This window comes from Melanostigma gelatinosum, assembly GCF_949748355.1.
Source record: "Melanostigma gelatinosum genome assembly, chromosome: 12".
In the NCBI taxonomy this organism is placed as follows: Eukaryota; Metazoa; Chordata; class Actinopteri; order Perciformes; family Zoarcidae; genus Melanostigma; species Melanostigma gelatinosum.
In genome coordinates, this window is record NC_136645.1 from 2,547,738 (window position 1) to 2,572,180 (window position 24,443).

The 24,443-nt window shown below is 43.3% G+C and overlaps 1 protein-coding gene across 1 annotated transcript in view; it reads right to left on the reverse strand.

Moving 5' to 3' along the window:
- The window catches only part of LOC306785888 (contactin-associated protein-like 4), a gene marked incomplete at both ends in the record, with an annotated part of 49,533 nt that extends 25,487 nt beyond the window's left edge, over window positions 1-24,046 (reverse strand). The window contains 5 exons of the mRNA XM_079280452.1: window positions 109-312; window positions 538-685; window positions 2,896-3,089; window positions 5,829-5,939; window positions 23,962-24,046. Coding sequence (XP_079136578.1) covers window positions 109-312; window positions 538-685; window positions 2,896-3,089; window positions 5,829-5,939; window positions 23,962-24,046 — 742 coding nt within the window. The remainder of the gene's footprint in view (window positions 1-108; window positions 313-537; window positions 686-2,895; window positions 3,090-5,828; window positions 5,940-23,961) is intronic.
- Window positions 24,047-24,443: the final 397 nt, after the last annotated feature.

A 24,443-nucleotide genomic window follows, 5' to 3' on the forward strand; every position in this document is an offset into this window, starting at 1 on the left:
ACATCCGTATTCGTCCATATGCATGTAACCATTGAAGGAATTGACTCACACGCCAGCGAGACGTTGAGCAGTCGTGAAGTTGTGCTGACGAGGGTTTGACAGTTGTACCTGTTCGGAGGAGCAGCAGCAGCTTTCCTTCCTCTAACTGGAGGACGAGGCTGTGCTCGCTCTGTCCCTCAGCGTGAAGAAGTGTCCCAGAGTTCCTCAGGGCTTTAAAGGTCAGAGAGATGCTCTCCCTGGTCACCTGCCTCGGCCTGGGACTCAACCTGAAGAGGAGGCTGCTGCGGCCATCGAGGCTCACCACGTCAGAGTCTGAAAACAAAACAAAACATGACTCAGAGGACTTCCAACAGCAGACATGAGCCAAATCAATGCTTCAGGATGTACATACTTGATTTAGAAAGCATTGGGCTGATTCTGAAACACTTACTGGTACGTAGGTGATCTTTTGTCCCATTCAACAATGTGAATGATCCTCTCCTCTCATTAGTTCACATCTATAAATGGAGGATAAAATAATAAAGAGTCCGAACTGACCGTGAGCACATCCATAGGTCTCCAGTCTGAGTCCAATCCGACCATTGGGATTCCAGTCCAGGGGGAGGAGGCGGACGTAGCGGGCGATCACCGGATGCTGGAGCTTGTGCTGGACCACACTGTCTGCATTACTGTTACCTGGAAAAGCCTGGAAACGCATCAACGGCAGCAAGTCGTTATCTGGCTTCACAGCCATGCATCTGTCCATCTTTCGACACCACAAAGATAGCTGTGAACTTCCTCCCTCTGGATGTTTACTGTCGTCAAGCTGAGGTCCAATAGGTGAACACGCCCTCTCGTGTTTTTATAAGAGAGACCCCGAAGGCTTCTGTGAGAGGCGATTCGTTTCATTTTCCTCTTAATGAAGGGAACTTTGTGGAGATAGGGCCACGTTTCTGGTGAATGGAGTCTCAATCAGGTAGAACATTGGATTTGTGAAGCTCAGTTGTAGTTTTTTTAGACGCTTTGGTAAACACTTGGTCCTTGGAGAATAACATGTACTGACCTCTGTGATCCCGGCACACTCAGTGTGGATGTGTTTTAACCTTTTTAAACGTAGGGATCTTAAGCCCTTTCATCATTCTTTCACTTTCAACCACGAACATTTTCTCGACCAGAACTCGACTTTGCTTTTGCTTTTTAGGTAGTTCTGCTTCTCTTCACACAGACAAAGAAGTAAAATATTGTTACGTAAGTGAAAAAATACTTTGTTTGATTTGGTTCTGAATCTCGATCCCTTTCCCCTAAATTACCTTTGCTTCTGATCTTTGTCTTGATTTTCCTTTTTCTTGGCTTCTTCACGAAGAAACCAAAGTCTGCATACCGGCTCCGATCCCTTCATTTGATTTTTAATCTATATGCAAATCCTGTAAACGTAACCTACAATCACACCGAAGCGTTTCAGCGCCGTTTGGACGTGAAGGTGCAGCAGGACGGCTCAGTGAGCGATGAAAATGTCCTTGAAGAAACCACTGAATCCCTGCTAACTGCTGCTGGTGTGTAACTGATCCTCACCTCTGACCTCTCTAAGCAAAGCGAGAGAATATCTGAACACTTAGTGTTGAAACTTGTATCTTAAATGATGCAGAAAGTTTAATGTTTGATTCCTTTAGAGGAGGGAGACCTTTATTGTCATGATCTGGGTTCTTCAGACGGTTTATTCAGGGCCAGACTGTAAATGAGACGCGTAGAGTCAAATGTTTTTGATGCAATGTCACAAGTTGTTTCAGTTGCTTTTTGTGACGGAAGCGTTTGTCACACCTGATGTGTCCAAGGAGCGTCAGAAAGATGAAAAGATGATGACTATGACAGGTTTTTACAGCGTCTGGCTCTGATGAATGATGTCGTTTTGGCAATTGTTCAACAAAAACATGCTTTTCCATCCTGCTGACGGGTTTTGGGTTAAAACCGTCAGAAAAGTTTGATGAAACTAAATCAATGAAGTGTAACGAATCACACATCGACTTCCACTCCTTCGCATTCTGCTGCACTTTAATGTTCCTCGACTTCCACTTAAAGCTCTTCTTTTGGCATATAGAGCCTATATTCGCATGTCAGGATGATGCTCAGTAACAGAGTCTTCATCATTGCTGTAGGGAAATCTGTGATGTACTTCAACTCCCTTCGCCTCCATTACCACTGAAGGATGCTATATTCCATGATGGGGACAGTTATTTATTCCCAACACCATCTGCTCACTTCTTTTTCTATGTGAAGAGAAAAAGCGGAGAGAATTGGAGAAGGAGGGAGCATTACGCCACCTCACCAACTCTGGCCTGTGAGTTTAAAGGAAGAGAGAAATCCTGGAAGAATTGTGACTGATGAAGCGGCTCGGCAGTCGACTCTGCTGACTGGGCTGACTAACATGCGGCGCTTTAGAAGGACTTTGGAGACTTGCCGTGGATTTATCCCTGATTTATGTTGAGTGCGAAATCAACAAGCTTTTAAGCCGCGAGAGGCCCTGTTCCCTCTGTGAAGCAGTCTCAGCTTGACATTAGTTTTACCCATCGCTGCCAGAGTCTTCCCTCATCACCAGCTTTAAAACCCAAGCTGCTCCTCACAGCGGCACTGCAATAGGGAGAATTGACCTTCGACCTCCCGTATTTTAGAATTAACTTCTGTCTTCACAGGAAACCACTTTTAGGAAAAGATTGTGGTTTGGGTCAAAGGAACTCGAGGAATGACTGAATTTGGTTTCAGGGTTTTGGCTCACTGGGTTGACTGAATAAAACGGAGCAGTTATGGATGTTGTTACTGAGCTTTGCTGTGACATAGTCACAGACCCACATAGTTATTACTTCACCGTTACATTGGTTGATATCATTTTTTGTTTGTAGTGTAACTTCTCAGTGCACTCACCTCGATGCTGTCTTCCTGTCGATACTGTTTCCAGTTGTGTCCCGTGTCGCTGAACATCAGCAGGTAGGCCGTCAGCCAATCGGAGCTGCCGTAGCGACCCTGCGTAGAAACAGCGGTGATATGTGTCCGCCCGCCCAGGTCCACCTCCAACCACTGATATCTGTCTGAGCTCAGAGGAGACCAACCTCCAGCTCCTGGAAGAAGAGAGCAACACCGTATCATCCAGAGCAAGAAGGGACGACTTACTTCAACGTAACAAAATCACTTTCTCTATAGAGCGTGTTGTGAGTTGTGGAACATCAAAGGGGAATTCAATGAATTAAAACACATCAACAGAGACTCTGCTCCATGTGAAAAGATTGACGCTGCTGGAAAAGAACAAAAAGTGTTTAAGATTAATGCAAATTCACACATGCAAAGTTTTCAGTTGTTAAAAGAAGACAAACTGTACTAAAGTTATTTAATCAGACAGTTTAAAGCCCACAGTTCAAAAGCCCTGAGCACAAATACTTTATCAATTTATGTCTTTGATGTTTAATTTGGAACAGTGAACGAGTTCAATCTGCAGCTTAAGGACTGTTCTCCGTATAAAATCAGCTGCAGCTGAGGCATTAAGCCTGATACAATATTAAAGCAGTCCATTGCAGACCTTCATATAATCCCAGAACCAGGGCAGAGGACCATGAGATGAAGACACATTCAATAATTCAAATACAAAAAGGTGCTGAGTCATCTCAAAGGCACATCTTGCTGGCAGAACACCATGAGGATGGCTTGTGTTGCATGCGTTGAGCTTGTACTTTTATATTTCTGAGGATGTTCCTGACGTAACTCACTCCCTGGAGGTCACACTCCTTCGCTGAGGGAGCGATCAGCAGCTCGGTCGTTGGCAATGTTGGCATTGTACATTTCTGCAAACCACGGAGGAGGAGCATCTCTGGATTTTACCCCAACGACCACCATTTGCCCTCACGTCCATCATCCCAGGTGCATAATATCAGGCGATGCCATTATTCTCCCCTTTCCATGCAGGTTCCAAATGCAGGCGAGAGCCGTGGGCAAAGCAGTAATAAACGAATCCTAGAACCTCTCGTGAAGGCATAAGAAAGAACAGAATGTCCTCAGAAGGATGGACAGGACAAACAATCCACCATGAAACACTATTATAAGTCATAACAGGCCATCAGTCACACTATTACGTTGAAGGAGACGTGTTTTTCATTCCATCAAAACCTTTCTCCATATTTGAAAGAGATGACTTCTCACTTTGAGGACAGATCTCGAATTAATAATGACAAGCGCAGACATATCGGTGTCATCCTTCTGTCACTACACCATTCCCTTTGACAGCCGTAGATTTTAGAAATATATTCATGTCTTGTTCCAAAGTTCTGTAAGAAAATAACTTGTGAGCCTGGGCCCTCTGCCAATTGAGCCACTTGGTATCAGTAGAGTTAGAGGTTGTGCAAGAGCCTTGAGGCAAAACAATGTAAGTCTTTATATATATATATATATATATATATATATATATATATATATATATATATATATATATATATATATATATATATTTCTTATTCATGATTTGGTGGATAAAATACAAAATAATTTCACGAGATATAGACTAAATTGAGGCGCCTTCTTTTGTTGTAGCTTTTGCTACGAATGCTGGATGAGACCAGCCTGACCTGGTTCATGTTCAAATGATGCTCTTCTTTTTCCAGCATCTTCGGGGTTCTTTTCTTGTGTGCTAGATCAACAAAACAACGTCTTCACTGTCCTTCCATTCTGTTTCCGTCTTGTTTCATTCATTCTTAATCTCTTTGCGTCTCCCTGTCTTCTTCCGTGATCCACTAACATGATCTTCTTTTAGAAGCATCAGATCCTTGATAACGCAGCTTGAACTCACACACACACACACACACACACACACAGTCTCCCAGGTGGTGAAAACCATTCAGATCCTCTATTGTGTTGAAGACAAAGAGTGCTTCCGTCTGATTCTTGTCTCTGGTTCGAGTGTTTCTCAGCCGACTCTTCTTCCACCACGCACCAAAAACAGAGGTGTGTTTTCTCAAAGCCTCCGTATCGGCCCACCCGTCCGACGGCCACAGTATTGTTGTGGGTTTAATCCGTCTGCCCATCATTCACCCCATCAGGTGTCTGTCAAGACTGTGAGAACAAGTGAGACTTGTCTTTGATGTTGTGTGCTGCGTGTCCTGCAGTGAATCACGCTGCTGCAACACATCAGAAGAGAAGCAGAGGAGAGCTTCTTTTCACTGCACACCCAGTGCAACAAATACAACTCTGGGTTGAAGAAATAACAACAAAAGACTGAGAAGAAAGGAGGACAAGATTGCAGCATTAATGTATTGATGTTAAAATGTTGTATATGAATGCTGGGGAGAATAGCTGATGGAGAGGTGGAACAGATCACACTGTGGCCGAGATGACATGTCACACAGTAAGATCTAGTCCCTTGATGATCCATCAAATATTGTGATTCTATTTGAATCTAGAAAATAAACATTAACTTCACTATATTCTCTTTCAACACAGCATGCCACCCTTGAGGTGTTTTATGCATGTGCACAACTTCACACAGAACTGATGACGTGTGCATCTATACAGGAGATAAAGCTCATCTCTCAATCACGCAACTGAACAAAACATCAACACCCAGATCAGAAGTTAAAACTTACTTTTTGTGAAATCTCACAAATATTTCGTCTCTTTTGTGCCAAACAACAGCCGAACCAGGTCAGAATGCACTTTGTGATAAAAGTCAGTGTTCTCTTCAGATATCTTCCGCTTATGTGAGAACTGAACTGACCAGGAAATGAAGTTGTTGGGGCTTTTCTTCCCCCCTCCACGTCCCCTCCGGGACTCCGTAGGTATCGACCGCGCTGATGGTGGTTCTCACTGTTACTCACCTTCTCTGCGGTTCAGCTTAGCGAAGCCGGGCCCATGGCTGCCCGACAACTGCGAGGAGCTTCTGAAGGACGACGGCAGCAGATTGGAAACTAGCGGACTGTGACACACCTCTGTGAAGCACAAAAACAAGACAAACAGACGCTTTGAAATCATGACAGAGTTACAGAGGACTGTAGCGATCCTTCATTGAGGTGTCTCACAACAACAACGCCATGTGAACGTCTTCGATTTATGGGGACTGATCCCTCATGACTTGCCCTTCCATCAGCCCTGTGTAAACTGCTGATAACGAGGCCCTGATGGATGAATAACGCATTGTTTCCTAACTGCTCGATAGAGCAGACACAATGATTGGACGAACTGGCCGGTGGAGTGGATCAGTGAAACAAACGTCATCGACTTTCATCAATGAATCAATCTAATTCAAGCACACGCATACAATGACGACTTGAAAAGACATTTCTCTCCATTCACTCTGTTCAGTTGACAGCAAGAAGAAACATTTCGAGTGACAACTTGGCATTTTCTAATAAACTATTCTCTTTAGTTGTTCTCCTCGACTGCCAACAATGTGTTTCTGCACACATGCTGACTTGGAGCTTTCAGATTTGGATATTAACGTGTTAAAAACAACTCTAGAGACTCAGAACTGCTTCTCTGCACTCAAGGTTTTACTCATTTTGCACATTTCAGGTATACAAGAGTACATCACCTGACTAAACCAGAAACAAGACTGCACATAATGATGTCTCTACAAGTGTAGTTGTATTTGGCTAATTTACATTTCACAATGAAGGCATGAATGAAGTCTGTCCGTGGCGTGCTACGTTTTAAATACAAGCAAATATTTCTTACTTAAAATAGAAGTAAAAACTTTTCCCAATAAAATCCTTCACACGTGGCTACTTTGTCAGGTTTTCATGGACTCAATGAACAACAGTATATATCTAATCGTCTTAATGTTAGTGTGCATGGCTGAGTTATTGTAAACAGATTATCCAGCATCGTGCAAACAACACACAACAATGAACAAAAGCCAGATACAATGAAAGTCCCGTGAAAGAGAAACCAAAGTCAAACCTTCCCATAAGTGCCCTGAACTGGCAGGAATCCAATATCGAGTGCGATTAAATCTCAACCAAACAAAGTAAAGACAGCTCAAGATCCTTCATTAATATAATCTCTCCGCCCTCGGGAGATATCTCCCTCTCAGCGATAGAGCAGATATCCATTATCGACAGAGGTAAGATGTGGCTAAAGACAGCGGCGTGAGTAAATGCATGTGAGGGGAAGAAGATGATAAAGGACCCAAAGAAAGCACAAGCAGATATGAGACTGTCGGGTGCAGCTGTTATTTTTATGGGCAGGTGTTCCCAGTCAGACCAATGTTGAATGTAAAATAACTGTTTTGTCAGTTGCCCTTATTTGTTATTTACAGAAAATGTATGTAAATTAAAAAAATAACTGCATCAGTGAAATTTTTGGTGCAACTGCCACAATCGATGTCTTTGTGGTTCTCAGTTCAAGTGGCAGAGACAGAAATGGTTTTCACGCTGCAGAAATCAATTTGCTATTAAAGTAAGAAATGTGTTCACTGTGCAGGGAAATGATATGGATCCACACACACACACACACACACACACACACACACACACACACACACTCAGAAACATTGGAACCCAACTTGGTCTCACAGGAATACGTGAAATGGCCACGACCTCTTAACAGTGCGTTATGTGTCGACACCATGAAAACAACGCCAATGGAACGCAAAGTAGGATCCTTTTCTCATGGTGGACACGCAGATTAAACGCATCCACGTGACTGCAGCTGTGAGAGGAAGCAGCGAAGTATTCAACAATGAGAAGAAGACAGAGGACGGGAGGGTGATGCCTCAAATTAACACACATTCAACCAGCAGACCGGGATTTGAGATGTTTTGTGTCGAGTTATTGTGACGTTACGTTCGTGACACTTTTCCGAAACCTATTAAGTGGTTCTGTTGCCTAAAACGTATTGTTTCCGTGGTGATGACGTCATTTTAACACATTGACATGCAACCGCCGCGTAACGCGTTGTTAAAATGCAGTCGTCATTTCAAGTATTTCTGTGAGATCATGTTTTGATCTCTTCGTGGTTACGGTTCACTTATTAATACTAGAAGTGCGGCAGAAAACATTTCACAAAAATATGATAACTACCTCCAAAACGTGTGGCCCAGTGGCTTACAGACAAAGAGGAGATTGTATGAGATCACTGATAGAAACAGAAAAGGAATTCCCTTCAGTTGAGTTTGGGTCGCTGACTGAAACCAGTGGAGCACAAAATCCGCTGACACAGCAACAAGAAGTGGCGATAAATATTGAGTACAAGTTGGACTCCAAGCTGCTCACTGAGCCGGTTTGTGAAGGAAAGCCTGTGAACTATCAGAAGACACTAGAGCTTCCTGCCAACCCCAGGGCCTTTGCTGCACTGCCATTTCATTTCATAAGAAATCACACACAAGATTCACTCCGCATGGTTGAAAGAGCGCTGGCCTTGTCAAACTTAATTCAATTTAGTGGTCCGGTTTTTGCAGTTGTTTTCCCTTTAGACAGCTTTTTGTTCACCTTCGTGTGTCTGCTTTCATCCTGGAATGTTCCCACAAAAAAAGAAAGATTATTGATCAGCCACACAGTGTCTTGAAGAGATTATTTTTCTGTCTGAAGAAATTTTCCTTCAGTCTGCACCTCCATCAGCAGTCGAGTCACACTCTGAAATGTCAAACTTATGAGCGAAGTATTGATCACAGAGTCAAAGTAACTAATGCGCTCTTCACCTGACGCACACAGTGTGAGCTGTCTTACCTTGAAGAAGGCTTCTTTTACCTGCCACCATGGTGCAGAATAATCCACTCTCTTATTTAAATCTGGTGCTCTGACCAGCTGGAGCTAATAGCTAATTATGCACCACAACCAGGAGGTTTCCTCCTTAGAAAAATAAAAAGCATCCACACTCATTACTTTTACTCTTTTCATGCTGTCCAAGGCACAAAAACAATGCTTATTTCCTCAAAAGCTCTCATTCGTTCTGGTTTGCGTTTCATTGATAGCGTCACTCTAAATACCCATTAAAACAGATGGTATAATGAGATATGAATACCTGTATAGCTAATAGATAGAAGACATTGTAATGGTTTCATAAAACATAAAACATGTTTTCAGTTTATGGAAGTTAATTGTAACATTTTGGTGAACTAAAAGTTTTATTTTTCAGTGTTCGGTAGTCCTTAGCTCCACCCTCTTTGGTCACTCCTGGTTGCAAAACTCTCCTGGTTTTCGACTCTGACCTGTCTGACTTCCTCCCAGCACGTCTCTCTGGCTGGAGCAGAGGAGCCCGTCTGTCAAACAGCTGCTGAGCTGTGGGGATGGGCACACCCTCGGCCCGGAGGCTGAAAAACAATGTCCCTCGCCCTTCATGTGAGAGTTTGTGACTCGAGCCCTGAGAAGCTTACCCAGTCAGAGAATGTCAGTCAGTAGCTCAATCTACTGCTTGTGTAAAATTTACAGTATATACACTGCACACGGTGTGGATAAAGTCACACAAACACTCACAGTACAAATGCAGACGCACCACATCAATGAGGCATATAAGGTGTTGTTGATTTAAAAGTTGAATTATGTCAATGTTGCCATGTGTGACACCCTTCTGACACAATAACAGTATTCATTGCAGAGGTTTTGCATTATATTGTACAGATGCCTGTGTTCTAATAGCAACAACTTGTTTGGGTTGTTTAAGAGGCAGCATGCAATTTGTCAGGTTGTTTCTGATCTTGTTGAATTTAAAAAGGGAGTTCCACAAGGGTCTATTTGGGGGCCTCTACTCTTTCTATTATATGTTAATGATATTTGTGACCACATGAAACACTCACTGTAACACATGTATGCTGATGATGCAGTCCTGTATTCCTCTGCTCCTTATTTTGAGACTGCGGCTGCCAACTTACAGTCTGACTTTAACGCATTGCAGCGTGCCCTCATTGACTGCTTTTAAATGCAAACGAAACGAAGGCTAAAGTTCCTTCCCCCTCTAACAACACCCTTCAAGGGGATGGGAGTAAAATTGCTCACACAAGGACGTTTTGGGCATTTGGCTCGTCAAAAATCTAAATTGTAAGTATTACATCGACCTAAATGTCTGGAAACAGGCCTAGTTCTGTCTCAGCAAGAACTCCAGATTTGCTTGTTCCACATCTTTGGACTTACTTGAGATATATTTCAAACTCAGGCTACAGGACTCATTACCGCACATTGTACAATCTGATCAGTCTTCACTTGCAATCACAGGAGCAGCATTGGTCCAATAGGTCCAATAATTGGCTGGTTTTAAAGGTGCCATTAGTGCAGTTGAGTCTGAAAAAGGATTATATTTTCAGGGTAGACTCGGCCTTGGGTCTCTCAACTCTCTAACCAGTTTCACACAAAAGTTATCAGAAGTTTTTACCACAAAGTGTAACAATGTAGCAACAAGGCCAAACAATTTTAGCATGTCTTGATGCCTTTTTATGTCTGTCTTTTACACTCTCTGCACCTCTTCTGTTGACGTGTGGACTTTCACTCTGCAAAGTATTGTTTTTCTGTTGTTTCATTGTAAGAGTGTAAGGCATTGTAAGAGTGATGTGTGAATAAAAGGAACAAAACAGCAGCAAAGTAATTTGTGAATTGGCTGAAGAGCTTGTTTTTTTGTCACTATATTCAATATTCATTATTTAAAAAAACATTAGACTCATTAAAACACTAAATCCAACAGCATATGTCTTCAAATAGCTGGTAGCTATTAGACAATGATAAAAAACTTGAACATGATTGTTTTTTGTCACAGCAGCGGACTTTTCCTCATTCAATACATATTTAACTTTTTACCATTTGAGCAAAGACAGACGAATAGCTTCGGGGTCTTCCATTCAGCTAAATCACAGGAAAAAGAACTGCGTCCACTCCATCAGTAGAACAACACATTTCAGAGCAACGAGTTGAAAAGGCACACGGAGGCGAAAACCTTTCAAAAACACTTCGATACAATATTCAAGTACAGTGGCAGCTCTTTACCTCTGCAGTGGCGGCTGGTCAATAGAGGGCCATGGGGCATGGCCCCGCCATGAGCCACACAAAAAAGGAAACAAAAAAATATATGTATTGTAATAATCAGAAATTATACAAATTGTCAATATTTGTGTTTTTGAACTATGGAATGTACCCAATAATGTGTGTAAAATATGATATCTGCGCAAAATATATGCTTTTCCTGCTCGTCCTCTCCTCCTGTGTGCTCTCTGCTCGTGCTCTCTGTCTGTGTGCTCGACACTCTGAGAACGCGCAGCTTGGGGGGCCTGATCGTTTTGGCCCAAAAGAGGCGGGTCTATGAAGCAGTTTAGCCAATTGCTGATTCAAGATATAAATGAGTGACATACAATTTAGCCAATCAGCGCCCTCAAATAGATTCAGCTGTGGGGCCAGAACGATCAGACCGCCTCGCTGCGCGTTCTCGTCAGGAGAAGTCTCTACAGGCGAGCACTCCTCCTCCAAGACCCGTCTGAGAGGAGAACTTTGAGGAGATTCTGCAGCCAAAGAGCTGATATCAGATCAGCCTGACCTCACAATCAGACAGCAGACTCGCGGGAAAGGGAAGCAGTACATGAAGCTTCTGTACTCGCTGAACACCAGACAGGTTTGGCTAGCTGGATGACGTCATGCTAATAATTTATTTAGCTTTTTAAAACAACGGGGACGGATCCAGCACGGACAGTTACGGGAGTGAGGGATGAGGAGGTAAGGAAACATGAGAACACCAGGGTAGGGAGTGAGGGATGAGGAGGTAAGGAAACATGAGAACACCAGGGTAGGGAGTGAGGGATGAGGAGGTAAGGAGACATGAGAACACCAGGACACACATGAGAACTCTGTCACGCTACATATCAGACAAAGTGAACATCTTTTCTTCTACATAGTTGTCCTCAGTCTCATCTGCTTAACTTGGTCATGGAGGCATCAACATGTAATAGAGATGTTAAATTAACAGTGAAAACTCATCATCGCTTAATTTAACATCAGTATTCATAATTACACTTCATGTTTACTTCTCCTGATCTTTACCTCCTATAACAAGGTCCATCGGGGCATCTCAATCAATCAACATGTTATATTATATTATATAAGTGTTATTTACTGATTGTTTTCGTGTTGGAATACATGTTAAATATTTAACTGCCAAGTAATAATGCGTGTTTGATACATTTTTTTGCATTAAATCATACTGGGATGTTTGCTGAAATTGATAGGACGGCCCTACCTAGAACATGTTCCACCAGCCGCCACTGGTTGAGACCATTGTACTGTTTGTACAATGCACACCATGTGCCCTCATTTATCCTTCACCGGCACTGCAGTAGCCTGAATAATACATAAACGTCAAAGACAGAGGGTGTGTGTGTGTGTGTGTGTGTGTGTGGATCAGGTCAGTGATCATTTCAGTGCCACTGCAGTCATACTTCATTACTTTGTTTTACGTCTCCTGCCCCGAGGAAACATTGAAACATAATTATTTGTTGAAAAGTTCTGCGCTGATAATCAACGTCTCCTTCATTACTCGATTGATTTGCAGAAGCATTGCTTCACAGGTGGACCAGCACGCAGACCGAGCTGCTGGTCGGTACTCTTGGAGTTGGCCGGCGTTCAGTGTCACACATTTCAGAAGAGGAGCTGACACGAGGAACTGAAGCCAGACATTCTCTTTGAAGGACGGACTCCTACACGTCACCGCGCTGCCTCTAATTTATACCCCGAGACGGTCATAGTTGAAGTCCAGGGTCGCCTGCGCCAACATGGAGACATATTCTTAAAAGAATGCGACCGTGTATCACCGATATGCAACCTTTAAACAAAGTACAACTGGTACAATCCCTGAAAGTATATGTTAGCAATTGTTTTGGGTGTACAGTATCAGCATGGAAAAAAAACAAGCAAGTGATTGTGTTGCCTAAACCTTAACCTGAACATTAGATTGTTTCCTGGCTGGTGGCTCGTAATGTGTCAAAGGCTTCCAAGAGGCAAATCAATGTCTGTCTATGTGCGTTACGTTGGAACACATCTTTGGAACTCTACCTCTGTGCGTTCCATATCCTTTTGTTCTAGTTCGCACTGTGAACCTTTGCACATACAATGGACAATTTTGCACATTTCTGCACAAAAGAGATGAATGAGAATCACAACAGAAAAACGATTGAAATGATACGAGTCGTGATACACGACACAAAATACACCGAGTGTTCTTGTAACCTGTAGATCTGCCATTGAATCCCTGCCAGCTGCAGGGCAGCTGTCCTGCAGCTGGCCTGAAACACCATAAAAATGAGACGACGAAGGGAGAAAGTTTTCAGAAATGCCGGAGCAACTGCAGGTGTGCGTCCTCGTTCTGTGCCATCTCTTCCATCTCATTCACCGAGTCATTAAATTGCTCGCCAGATACCTCAGCTCTGCTGCATCTTAAAGCCGTGGCTTCTACTCAGCTTTGTCCTGCTGGGTTCAATGTCAGCCACAGTCTCCAATACCAATAGCATCTCGCCTGCTCACACATTGACCAACACACTGCAGCCGATCTAATTATCCCGGGTGGTAGCCTGCAGTGTGAGAGGGAACAGATGGCGGTTTGCAGGCTAAAGGAATATGGAGGCAGCTCCAGTGAGCACATGTTTTGTTAAACCATGCCCAGGACTCCTCCATAGGCCTCAGAAAGAGATTCTACCAAATAATTGATTAGTTTACTACATTCTGTAAGCAACATATTGGCTCTGAGTGACAAGCCAACCAGATAAACAACAGTATCGTCTGAGCAACACTGACCATCGAGGGGCCATCTTTATGAATCAAAGGTTTTAAACAGCAGTGTTATATACAATTATATACCAGAAGTAGGAACGACAGTGATTAATAGACCTTTCTACCTGCTTGCTGGATCAATTCCAATGTCAAGCAGCGGACCAACATCTTTGCTGTAGTGTCTTGAGCGAGGCGATGAAAACTAAAAGTTGCAGTGACTCTTAAGAGGAATTGTGTCCCCTGCTTCATGGTCTGTGTGACTCTAAATGGACCATAATGTACTAAATGAACATCATGCTGTACTGAAGAAGACTTGAAACTAGAGATTGAGACCATAAACTCATGTTTACAATGTTTACTGAGGGAATAAATCAAGAGAGAAGTAGAGTCATTTTCTATAGACAACCAGAGGAGCCAGAGGAGTCGCCCCCTGGTGGACACTAGAGAGAATGCAGGTTGGTACTTGGTAGCAACTGATGAATGGTATTAAATGGTCCATCTCTAGTCACAACATTATCTTCTTTCTCATCATATTCGTTTTGTCTTCATCATTTTGTTCATACCACTCTCCATACTTCATCCGTGTTCTTCTTCCTCTCTTCTCTTCATCAGTATCATCTTCATAATAACATTCTTCATATATTCTCTCATATCTTCCAATCTTTCATCATCATCATCATCAGCATCACCATCTTATTACTATTCTTCTTCTTCTTCTTCAGCTTTACCTTTTATATGATCACCATAATGATCATATTCCTCTTCATGATACCCCATCTGCTACTTCTTCATCATCATCACAATCATCATCATCATCATTATCATCATCATCATCATCATCATCATATCCTTCAGGTGTGTCTACCCCGTCTTCTTCCTTTCCATCATTGTCATCATTTCATCATCATCTTTCTCTAAAAGAGGCGGATTCACGGTCAAAAAGGATTGATCCATAACTAATAATGTCAGTTGATAATAATCATTTCACTTTTATTTTGCATCTTTCATTCTGAGGTTTGAGGTCAGGTCTTATCTCAGCCTTCCTGTAACTTGTAGGGATTCTAATGCCTTGCTCTTCTTCACGAGGGAAGATGCTTTCCACCACGAGGGTTTGAATCCTCTGCTGAACTACACTCACCTCCAGCCACTGTGACTTCTGTTCAGTCCAAACCAGAACCCACTGCGACGCAGAGGGGCAGAGCACCATAGCAGAGCTTGCCAGCCTCTCGGACCAACTAAAAGTCATCTGAGGCGATGGCACGGCCATGTGATGAATGAATGTGTGTTTAGGGAGCCAGAGCTCCAGAGAGAATGGCCTTCAGTAAATATCAATGGGTCACAAACTCAGATGGATGGACTGCAGGCCTCAGCTTTATCACTCAACTTCGTGTCCCTGGGTTAATACATCTAGATTGCTGACTGACGGCCGCTGCTGCCATAACGCAGCCTTGACTTCATCGGATCGCCTTGATGGCTCCCCTTCTCTGAACACACATTTTCATAAATGACACGAAAGAGGAAATATGAGAGAGTGCTTCTCCTCAGCTTCCTCCTCTCGCCGTGAGAAACTCCAGCGGCTCATGAATCTTACAGAACAGTTTCTGCAGGAAAACACACGACATATTGACACTGACTCGACGATATTCACAGGTTTATGTTCCTCTCAAGAAATCCAACTCATTAAGAAATAATAAATGCAGATGTTTTATTTGCTTTTGCTGGGATGGTGAGCAGATACACCAAGGCACATGAGTATGCAGATAAATCGACATACAAGAAGTTACAAAGGAAGAAGTATAAAACCTGGTGAGTTTGCGAGAGGTGCAGACTCCGGAACACTTTAAATTGAAGTCCATGTCTCACACGGATTTAGGATTTGTGTGCTCTCTCAGTTGCAGACCACCGGGTCTCATCAGTTAATTCCATCCCAAATTCCTCTTCCCAGGCACGCTTCAGATTATTAAGAGAGGGGCTAGAGATACGTTTGAATCATGTTATAGCCATTATCCTCCATCAAACCACCAGGTCTGGATTTCTCTACTCTACTCTCGCAAATGAGCGCCCTCTGTGTTTCCTGTCTAGGTGGTGCTGACCAGGCCCCAAAACGACGACGATGTCACGAACGTTCATCGATGCGTCATTTGTAGTTTGCATGCATGGGATCGATGTGCACCTTGACCGTGAGGTGCACATCGGGGAGTTTTAGCTGCCATACGTGGACTCTAACCTTTATCCTGACTTTACTGTCATTGTGAGTTTTCTGGTGAAGTAAAAATGGTCGTATCGTTCCTATTCAAAGAATCAACTATTGTTGGTTCCTGTGATACGTCTCAGCAGGTGACAGCAATGTGTTTATGGAGCCCAGTCACTCAGCAAACCCCTGAGCCAGAGATTTGATGAATAAACACATTTCATTTCAGCCTCGTGCCAGGCTTGCGGAAACGTGCTTTGCCGCATGGTAATCGTTTTGGTCAGGTTTAGGCTACAACACTCCTAACGTTTGAAAAAAGATCATTGTTTATGTTCAAACAACAAGAAATGTCACTCACAGCGGAGATAACGTAATAAAAAACTCAGGGTCCAGACAAAGTACGAGACATTACACATAAAAACATGAACTCAAAACCACAATAAGGTCTCGTGGTTTAAGATGAATGTACCTACACCTGCCCTTAGCGGACTGTCTTACGTTGCGTTATGCAACGTAATATTACATAACAGGGGTAGCACCATTACGTAGCGAGCATGAAGTCAACGCTCACTTTGGATTTTGACGGGTCACACAGAACAGTGTTTGACCCACTGTCAATAACAGTCGCTGGTTTTAATCCGTCACTTGCAAAAACTTCCACATTCGACACATCTGTGGTTTGAAGAAACGTTCAACACCAAAAACTAATTCCTGGCAGCTGGGCAGCAAAAATAAAGGAAACAATACGTTTAACTATCATTTAGTCTCGTGCTGAATTACCAAACACACCAATATCGACAGCGCAGCATCCGTCATCAGCACACAGCTCTGGGACAGCACCAACTGACACATGAGTTTAAACTTGAGAACTTCTCTCCTTGGAGACTGGTGACTGTGAGTGGTAAGTCATTCCTGATCTCAACACAACACGTACATGTGCGCGCGCACACACACACACACACACACAACGGCAGCACTGCTTAGCATTCCCTCTCACACCTTTCATCATGTTCACGCGTGGCCGTTTGCTTCTTATCTCCGGATGCACACACAGACGTGCACAAACCTGGAGCGCACATGTTCGCAGTGCAGCCGTGTTATCTGACATTAGGGCTGCGATTAGAACAGACACTCCACTGACTCCAAATCAGCTGAGACACGAGATTAAAACTAAATGCCACGGAGGACTCGTGCAGCCACACCGGAGAGAGAACGAAAAGTATCTCCTTCTTTTGAGTGTCATGTGTGAATCTCCTCTACCGGACGCAGCAGCCTGACCTCATCAGAAGCCCCTCTGTGTGTCAGCAGTGAGGCGAGCTTCTCCTTATTGCTCATGCATTGTGCAGATAATTGGAGGAGATAAGTGGTCACCTGGAATTGCTCTGTTCACACAATTTGTTTGTGGGCCAATTTTGCGTGTAAAATTTTACACCTTTGAAGAGTAGGTGCAAAACCTCGCACGCAACTCAGGATCACTCCCAACTCATCAAATACCGTGTTGGTAAGTGCCCCTCGGCTTCTGATACCAACTAACTCCCATGTAAACCTATTAACGTCATTATTACAAGCTCAGAGCAACTGGCGTAATATCAAGAGCGAGAACCAGGTGGCAACCGCCATTTTTATCAAGTGGAGCCAACGCAGATGTGCCCTAAACCTGCATTCTCTCTAGTGTCCACCAGGGGGCGACTCCTCTGGTTGTATAGAAGTCTATGAGAAAATGACTCTACTTCTCTCTTGATTTATTCCCTCAGTAAACATTGTAAACATGAGTTTATGTCTCAATCTCTAGTTTCAAGTCTTCTTCAATACAGCATGATGTTCATTTAGTACATTATGGTCCATTTAGAGTCACACAGACCATAAAGCAGGGGATGCTTTAGGGCGGGGCTTACAGTGATTGACAGGTTGCTCTACGTCACTCCTTCTCAGTCCAAATATGGTCACTTCCTGTTCACTGTTTGCAAAAATCAAACATGGCGACGGCCGTAGCCAAGGCGTCACGATGACGACATCACTCACATCTCACTAGAAAGGAAATATCAGCTGTTTGTGTCGTGCATTTCACTTAGAGACCTGCTTTTTACATCAGCTCTGCTGTTGCTGATGAATAAATAAATCTAACTGCTTCTTTTAGTTCTGTGCCATATTGTTAAGCAATGCATGTCTGCAGGAAGAGGTTTCAATGAATAAGTTGCAGCAACTGTTTTTACTTCAGACCTGCAGTGAGAGGTCACAGGCATTCCCATCCACATCCAATTAGCGTCTTAGCTCTCTGACTCCCGCTCTCTAAGTCGGGGGCTGTTGCAGAGAAACATCTTCTGAAGGTAGAGTATATAAGGCATTTCTGTTTCACGGTAAGTGTTGTGGATCAACATTCATCTCTTTTCAATTGCTTTTGCCAAGCGCTGAAAGTTCTGGCTTTGAAACACAAATTCAAATTGCCGGATGCACCCGATCCCCAGTCGCCCTCCACACCTGCACTGTACATCTTGCATGACTTTGCTTTATGGTAAATGACCTCCTCGCCAAATGTCTGTTGAATGCTGGCTCTAATTATCTGGTGTAGTCGTCTCCAATGTGGTTCCTTGATTCATAACGAGGTTATCGGCAAAGGCTCTTTTTTTTATTCAGAGATAATTCAAAAATGTATTTTTATTTAGTTTTTTTGCAAAAATATGACCTCTTTCTAAAAACTCCATCTACTCTACACCATAGGGCACTAATATGTGAAGTACAATTGTCAGAATGTGTGTATTATATATATATATAAATATGTATGTATATGTATATGTATGTCATATAATTAATCTTCTGCATCATCCTGTAACAGGAGATGACATTCCACTTGTACGTGGCGCCGCAATATCACGATGTAAGTTTGTATGAAACATCGACGTACAAAGCTAAAATTACATGAAATCGTGTTTTTTTGTGCCAACTTTTTTTCCACATTGTTGCATCCTACAGAATCTGTGTCCATGGCAACGACATAACGGTTAAGGTCAGTGAAGGATGGTTATGATTAATATAAAGGTTAGAACGTGTCTGTGATGAGACACCAACTCCAGTCTCCTGCATTAAAGTCAGACACCCACAGTGTCCAAAACTTCCTTCATGGGTAATAAAATGAATTAACCGTTTGCTAAGCCCCTTGCTTCTTGCTGAAGAAAACAGGGCTGCTCACGAGAGACTGACATCAGGAGACAGAGCGCTCTCTGCAGCCACTCCACCCACGGCCTTCTCTAAATAAGTCCAGTGCTGCTTCCGTGCTCAGGGTCACCGCGGCGTGCTCCTGTTCTGCAAAAGAAAAAATAGAAACATCTGCCCTCTCATGCCAGTTTTTACCTCCTTTGTTCACTCTGACAAATAGCTGGAGTCAGACCTGTGCAGGGCCGAGATCCTTCCTGTGGCACTGGCACCTCTGCGTCACTCAGCGTCAGTCTGTGTCACTCAGCGTCAGTCTGCGTCACTCAGCGTCAGTCTGCGTCACTCAGCGTCACTTTGTGTCACTCAGCGTCAGTCTGCGTCACTCAGCGTCACTCAGCGTCAGTCTGTGTCACTCAGCGTCAGTCTGTGGCACTCAGCGTCAGTCTGTGGCACTCAGCGGAAAGATTCAGCTGTGGCAGGCGAGCATAGTTTGGCAACCGTCAAGAAGCTGCGGAGCTGAGGGGGCGGAGCCACATTTCCTGAGACATTTCCTGAGAACACCCATTGTTGTTACGACAGATCAGCTTCCATAAATCAGTTTTATGATTTTAGTTGAGTCACCGGAGCCCCCTGTTCTCTGTATGCATCCTTATGCTGCGTTCACACCGGTCGCGTTGATTTTTTTGACGCACTGCAAAATCGCGTCCAACGCACTGCACAATCGCGTCCAACGCGCCGCCGGTCGTGTTCACACCAAACGCCGCAAAATCTTGTAGCGCCGGAGAGGGGGCGTGGTTTATCGTCCTGGAAGTCGTTCACCTGGCCGCCATTTCTTTCCGCTGTCAACCGTGAAAGGACAATTGCTGCTTTGTACGTGTTGTGGAAGTCCCTCAAACATCGGAATGCCAAACGCCGTCATGTCTGGTTCATAATATTGTTCAGAGGAGCTCCGTGGATTGTATCGAGCTGTATTCACTGTGTCTAGCAAGCCACCGGTCGCTGTTTACTACAGCTGTAGGAACACAAAATAAACTGATTTGGCTGTGATTCAACGGCAATAAACCGACAAAAAGGGACTCCGAAATAACTACGTAATGATGCCGATTTGTACTTGTCTTCTCCGACAAAAAGGGACTCGGAAATAACTACGTAATGATACCGATTTGTAGGTTACTGGTCTTCTCAATGGAGCTCTGATGGATCGGTGCTAGGCTATGCTAACATCGTAGCAGCTCCACCAGCACTCAATAACGTCACGTAGACGTAAATACGGCAGCGTCTATTCATTGTTTGTACCGTATGGTTTACACACATGCATACACATAGTTTGGTCCGGTCTCTGTTGATATGAGGTATCGTAGAGCTCTGGGTGAACACAGACGGCTACAGGATTTATTTCCTGATTCAACAACAGCAGCAAGCCAGTGATGACAGGGGGAGCAACTCAACGCTGATAGGCTATCGCGCCACAGCGTCACGCGATTATGTCGCTGAAGTTGAAAAATTTCAACTCGCGTGTTGGCGATTTTGCGGCGTCCAACGCGTCCACCGCACTGCAATAACGCGTCCAACGCGCCGCGCCATCGCAAAATCGCGGCGCGCCAGTCTCATCGCGTCTGTGCATAGACTTTGTATGTAATCTCGACGCGCGTCAAAAAATCAACGCGACCGGTGTGAACGCAGCATTAGAGTAAGTATGTTGTACTTTTTTGTTTCTCATTCATTTTATTTAAGTATGATTTTGCTGGTTTTGCAACAAAATGGAACATAATACACTCTTTCCAAATTATTACTTTTATAGTCATTGATAACAATCGGCTAAAATAATGAAAATAAATCATCCGTTTTACAATCATTTAAAAGTATATATACAAATTAAAATTAAAATTAAAAGACATAAAATGTCCAATCCAAAAATACATGTTTGAAAATATCTTCACTCTTCCTCTGCTTATATGTATATGTATGTCAGTAGGTGACACAAGCTGCCAGAAAGTGACGCAGGGTGACAGAGAGTGACGCAGGGTGACGCAGGGTGAAAGAGTGACGCAGAGTGCCAGATACGGATGTATTTAATGCAGGTTATTTCATCTGATATTTGATGTTGATGGTTAATTTGTAACCAAGTTGTATACATCATGTATTTACTTGTTATTTGTATGTAATAGAAAAGTGAGCATGTGTAGTTCATGAAGCGATAAATAATGACAATTGAAAAATATAGAGAGATGTTTGGTTCATTCTTTTCAAACACTAAGCCTAATTTACCTAAGTCATTGATTTAATTGTCACACTTAAATCCTGAATTGACTGGTGAAACAGAAGAAGTTAAAAGGCCAAGATGAGAAGATATAATTTTGGTCAAATACTGTGGTCCAAATACAATTAATTCAGTTGTATTGGCATTGAGATATAGAAAGTTTGACTCTAGAATATTCAAACAATTCCTAATCTCACAAGACAAGAGCAAAAACAAGATGAATGTGTTCTCCTTTCTTCGTTGCTGTCATGTTAACTGTCTTGTGACCGCTAAGATTGATCTCTGGAGCTGTAGGTGGATGCAGACTGTCAGAAGTGTTGCTATTTTGAAAATGTATCACTGATTGTGTTACTATGGTAACTAAAGCAAGGTCCACTGGAGGCTGTTTAATAATAGAGTGCAGTGATGAGATTAACGTGTTATACATTCATAATATTAGCAATTTCCTGCCACGTTTTTAATATTTTGTAATACTATATTGAACGTAATTTTCTTTTCTTTCTCGGAACTGAATCACGCTGCAAGCAATCGGTCCATTTTGTAGCCTCAGATGGCTTAATTGTTGCTGAAAGAGCACTCTTCTAACGTGCATTTATTAACATAGCTGTATAGTAGTAGTGTGATGGCAATAACATAACGAAAATAATGATGTGGCCTGCTGTACATGTGTTAAGTAGTAGCCTATGTAACGTAGCCTATAAAACAATCAATACATATAGTAACATATACTAACAATGATTATAATATACTGTGTTGTCAAACTTGTATTCAACTTGTTTATCTGCTTTTTATATGTTGTGCTATATATTGTGTTGACTTCCATAACAGGACAACTACGTTTATTTAACACAAGTAGGAAATGGCATTCAACACGCAAGCTATTTAAGTAGAACTTCCACCGCGCTACCGCAATACAGAGTGGACATGCACGGCCAACTGGCGTTGTTAATACGGGACCCTAACCTCCATGGAAGGAAAATGAAAGAGACGGTTTTTTTAACTGTTGGCTGTACATGACCAGTCCATACAGCGCATTGATCTTTTAACAATTTAGTCTAGCCTATTTCATACGAATGTCTGCCGTGTGGAAACAGCCCAATTTCCCTTAAAACAGTGCTCACATGTTTACACCAAAAATAATCATATAAATATATAATGCGGAACAAAAATAGGCAAAACTATTTTGCCGAAATGATAATGTGATAATGATAATAACATCTTGGCCTTTTAACTTATTCTGTTTCACCAGTCAATTCAGGATTTAAGTGTGACAATTAAATCAATGACTTAGGTAAATTAGGCTTAGTGTTTGAAAAGAATGAACCAAACATCTCTCTATATTTTTCAATTGAGTGACACAGACTGGCGCTGAGTGACGCTGACTGACGCTGAGTGACGCAGAGGTGCCAGTGCCACAAGAAGGATCTCGCTGTCTCTCTCAGACCTTGCCCGTGGCGGTGCTTCAGCACTAACACAAAGTCAAATAAAGCGGGGACAGAGGTCTGGGCATCAGAGATTATAAAGTGGGTGATGATGTACTGTGTGTTTGCTCTCTGAGAGGACGGAAAAGGGTTTCAAGCTGTATTGATTTTGAGAGAGACGGACGCGTTTTCTTCTCTTCGTTTTCTGATCGGCACTCTGCGGAGTCCAAAGCGTTTCCCTCGTGGAAGAGAAGGCTCTTAATCTCCTTTATGTTCCTCTTTCATTGCCCATAACGTCAGCGTGTCCCTCTCCAGCAGCTGTTGTCCGTCCGAGGGGGATTTAAACCTGACGTGGTCATATATAACGTTCGCCTGTCTGTCCTGACTCCGCCCTCAATCCCTTAGTGGCATTATTTCCTCAGATGTTTAAGAACTCATATTTGCCCAGGCTAGTTGACTCAGAATACATTCTAATCCAGCATCAGATAAACACTGACCCTTTGACACTCGCTTGATAAGGCCGCGTTAGCAGACATGCCCATCGGTTGCCATGTTTGGCACCAGCAAACAGCTCCTGTGTAAAATGATCCATCAACAGGATCAGGATCCCCGACGGACCATGAATTATGTTGTGCGCTTTTTGGGATTGTTTGTCTTTTTCTTCAGAATGGCAACTTACCAATGAAACGGTGCCTCAGATTTTACACATGCAGCGTGCAACCTGTTTGTTTTACATTTAAATTCTTTATATTTAGAAATAATTTAAACGTAAAACAAACAGGTTTCCTGACGGCTTATGAAACATCCACAAAAAGACAATTGGAAGAAATATCCAGTTGGCAGAGACAGAGATGAAAAATCATCGAACAGTAAACCTCCTGCTGGTCATTTCCATCTCTATGAACAACCCTGATTACATTTAGATTTTTAACATCAGCACCGAACCCCCGAAATCATAGATATGTATTTACTCCAATAAGGAGTAATAAGAAATATGCCCCGCTTCATATTCAGGCAGTCATACGAGCAGCTGAGGCACGAGTGCCTTGCTCAAGGGCAGCTGTTTAATATGTGTGAGTGAGAGGAAAGTGGCTCATTTACATTCGCTGATGTACAACATGCAAAGAGATGGTAAATACCTTCACTTGGAGAAACACTTTCAAACATTTGAGATGATTGAAAACTGATCAGCAGCAGATCCACAACCCCGTCTCTACTGTCGCCCGAGATAAAAAACAATCTCTCTGGACTCACCTCCTTTTGTTGCCCCGTACGAGCTGAGAAGTACCAGGGTGACCTGCGTGATAATCCCCCAGACTTTTTTACTCCAGAGATCCATGGTGAAGCGGGAGGATGCTGCAGAAACAAGCCCGGCCGGGTGAAGGAGGGAGACGACCTGCCTCTCCTCTCCTCTTTACTCCACTCCTTCTCCACACGCTCACACTGTCCGGATCCCTGCTTGAATGTTGCACTTCTGTGTCCGCAGCGCTCGCCAGCATCCGCCTGGCTCCACGGCAATGACGGCAGAGGCTACTTTCTGTTCAGCTGCACTCTGCAGAGTGAGAGGGAAGGAAGGGAGTGAGGAGAGAGACTGAGAGAGAGGGGAGAGAGGGAGAGAGAGAGTCTCTGCTGTCACAGCTCCAGTGAAAGGTACTTCAGTCATGAACGAGGACTTGAAGAGCCTTTGCTCCCCCCCCCCCTGCAGGCGACACCATTCTGCTCCAACACTGTTTGAG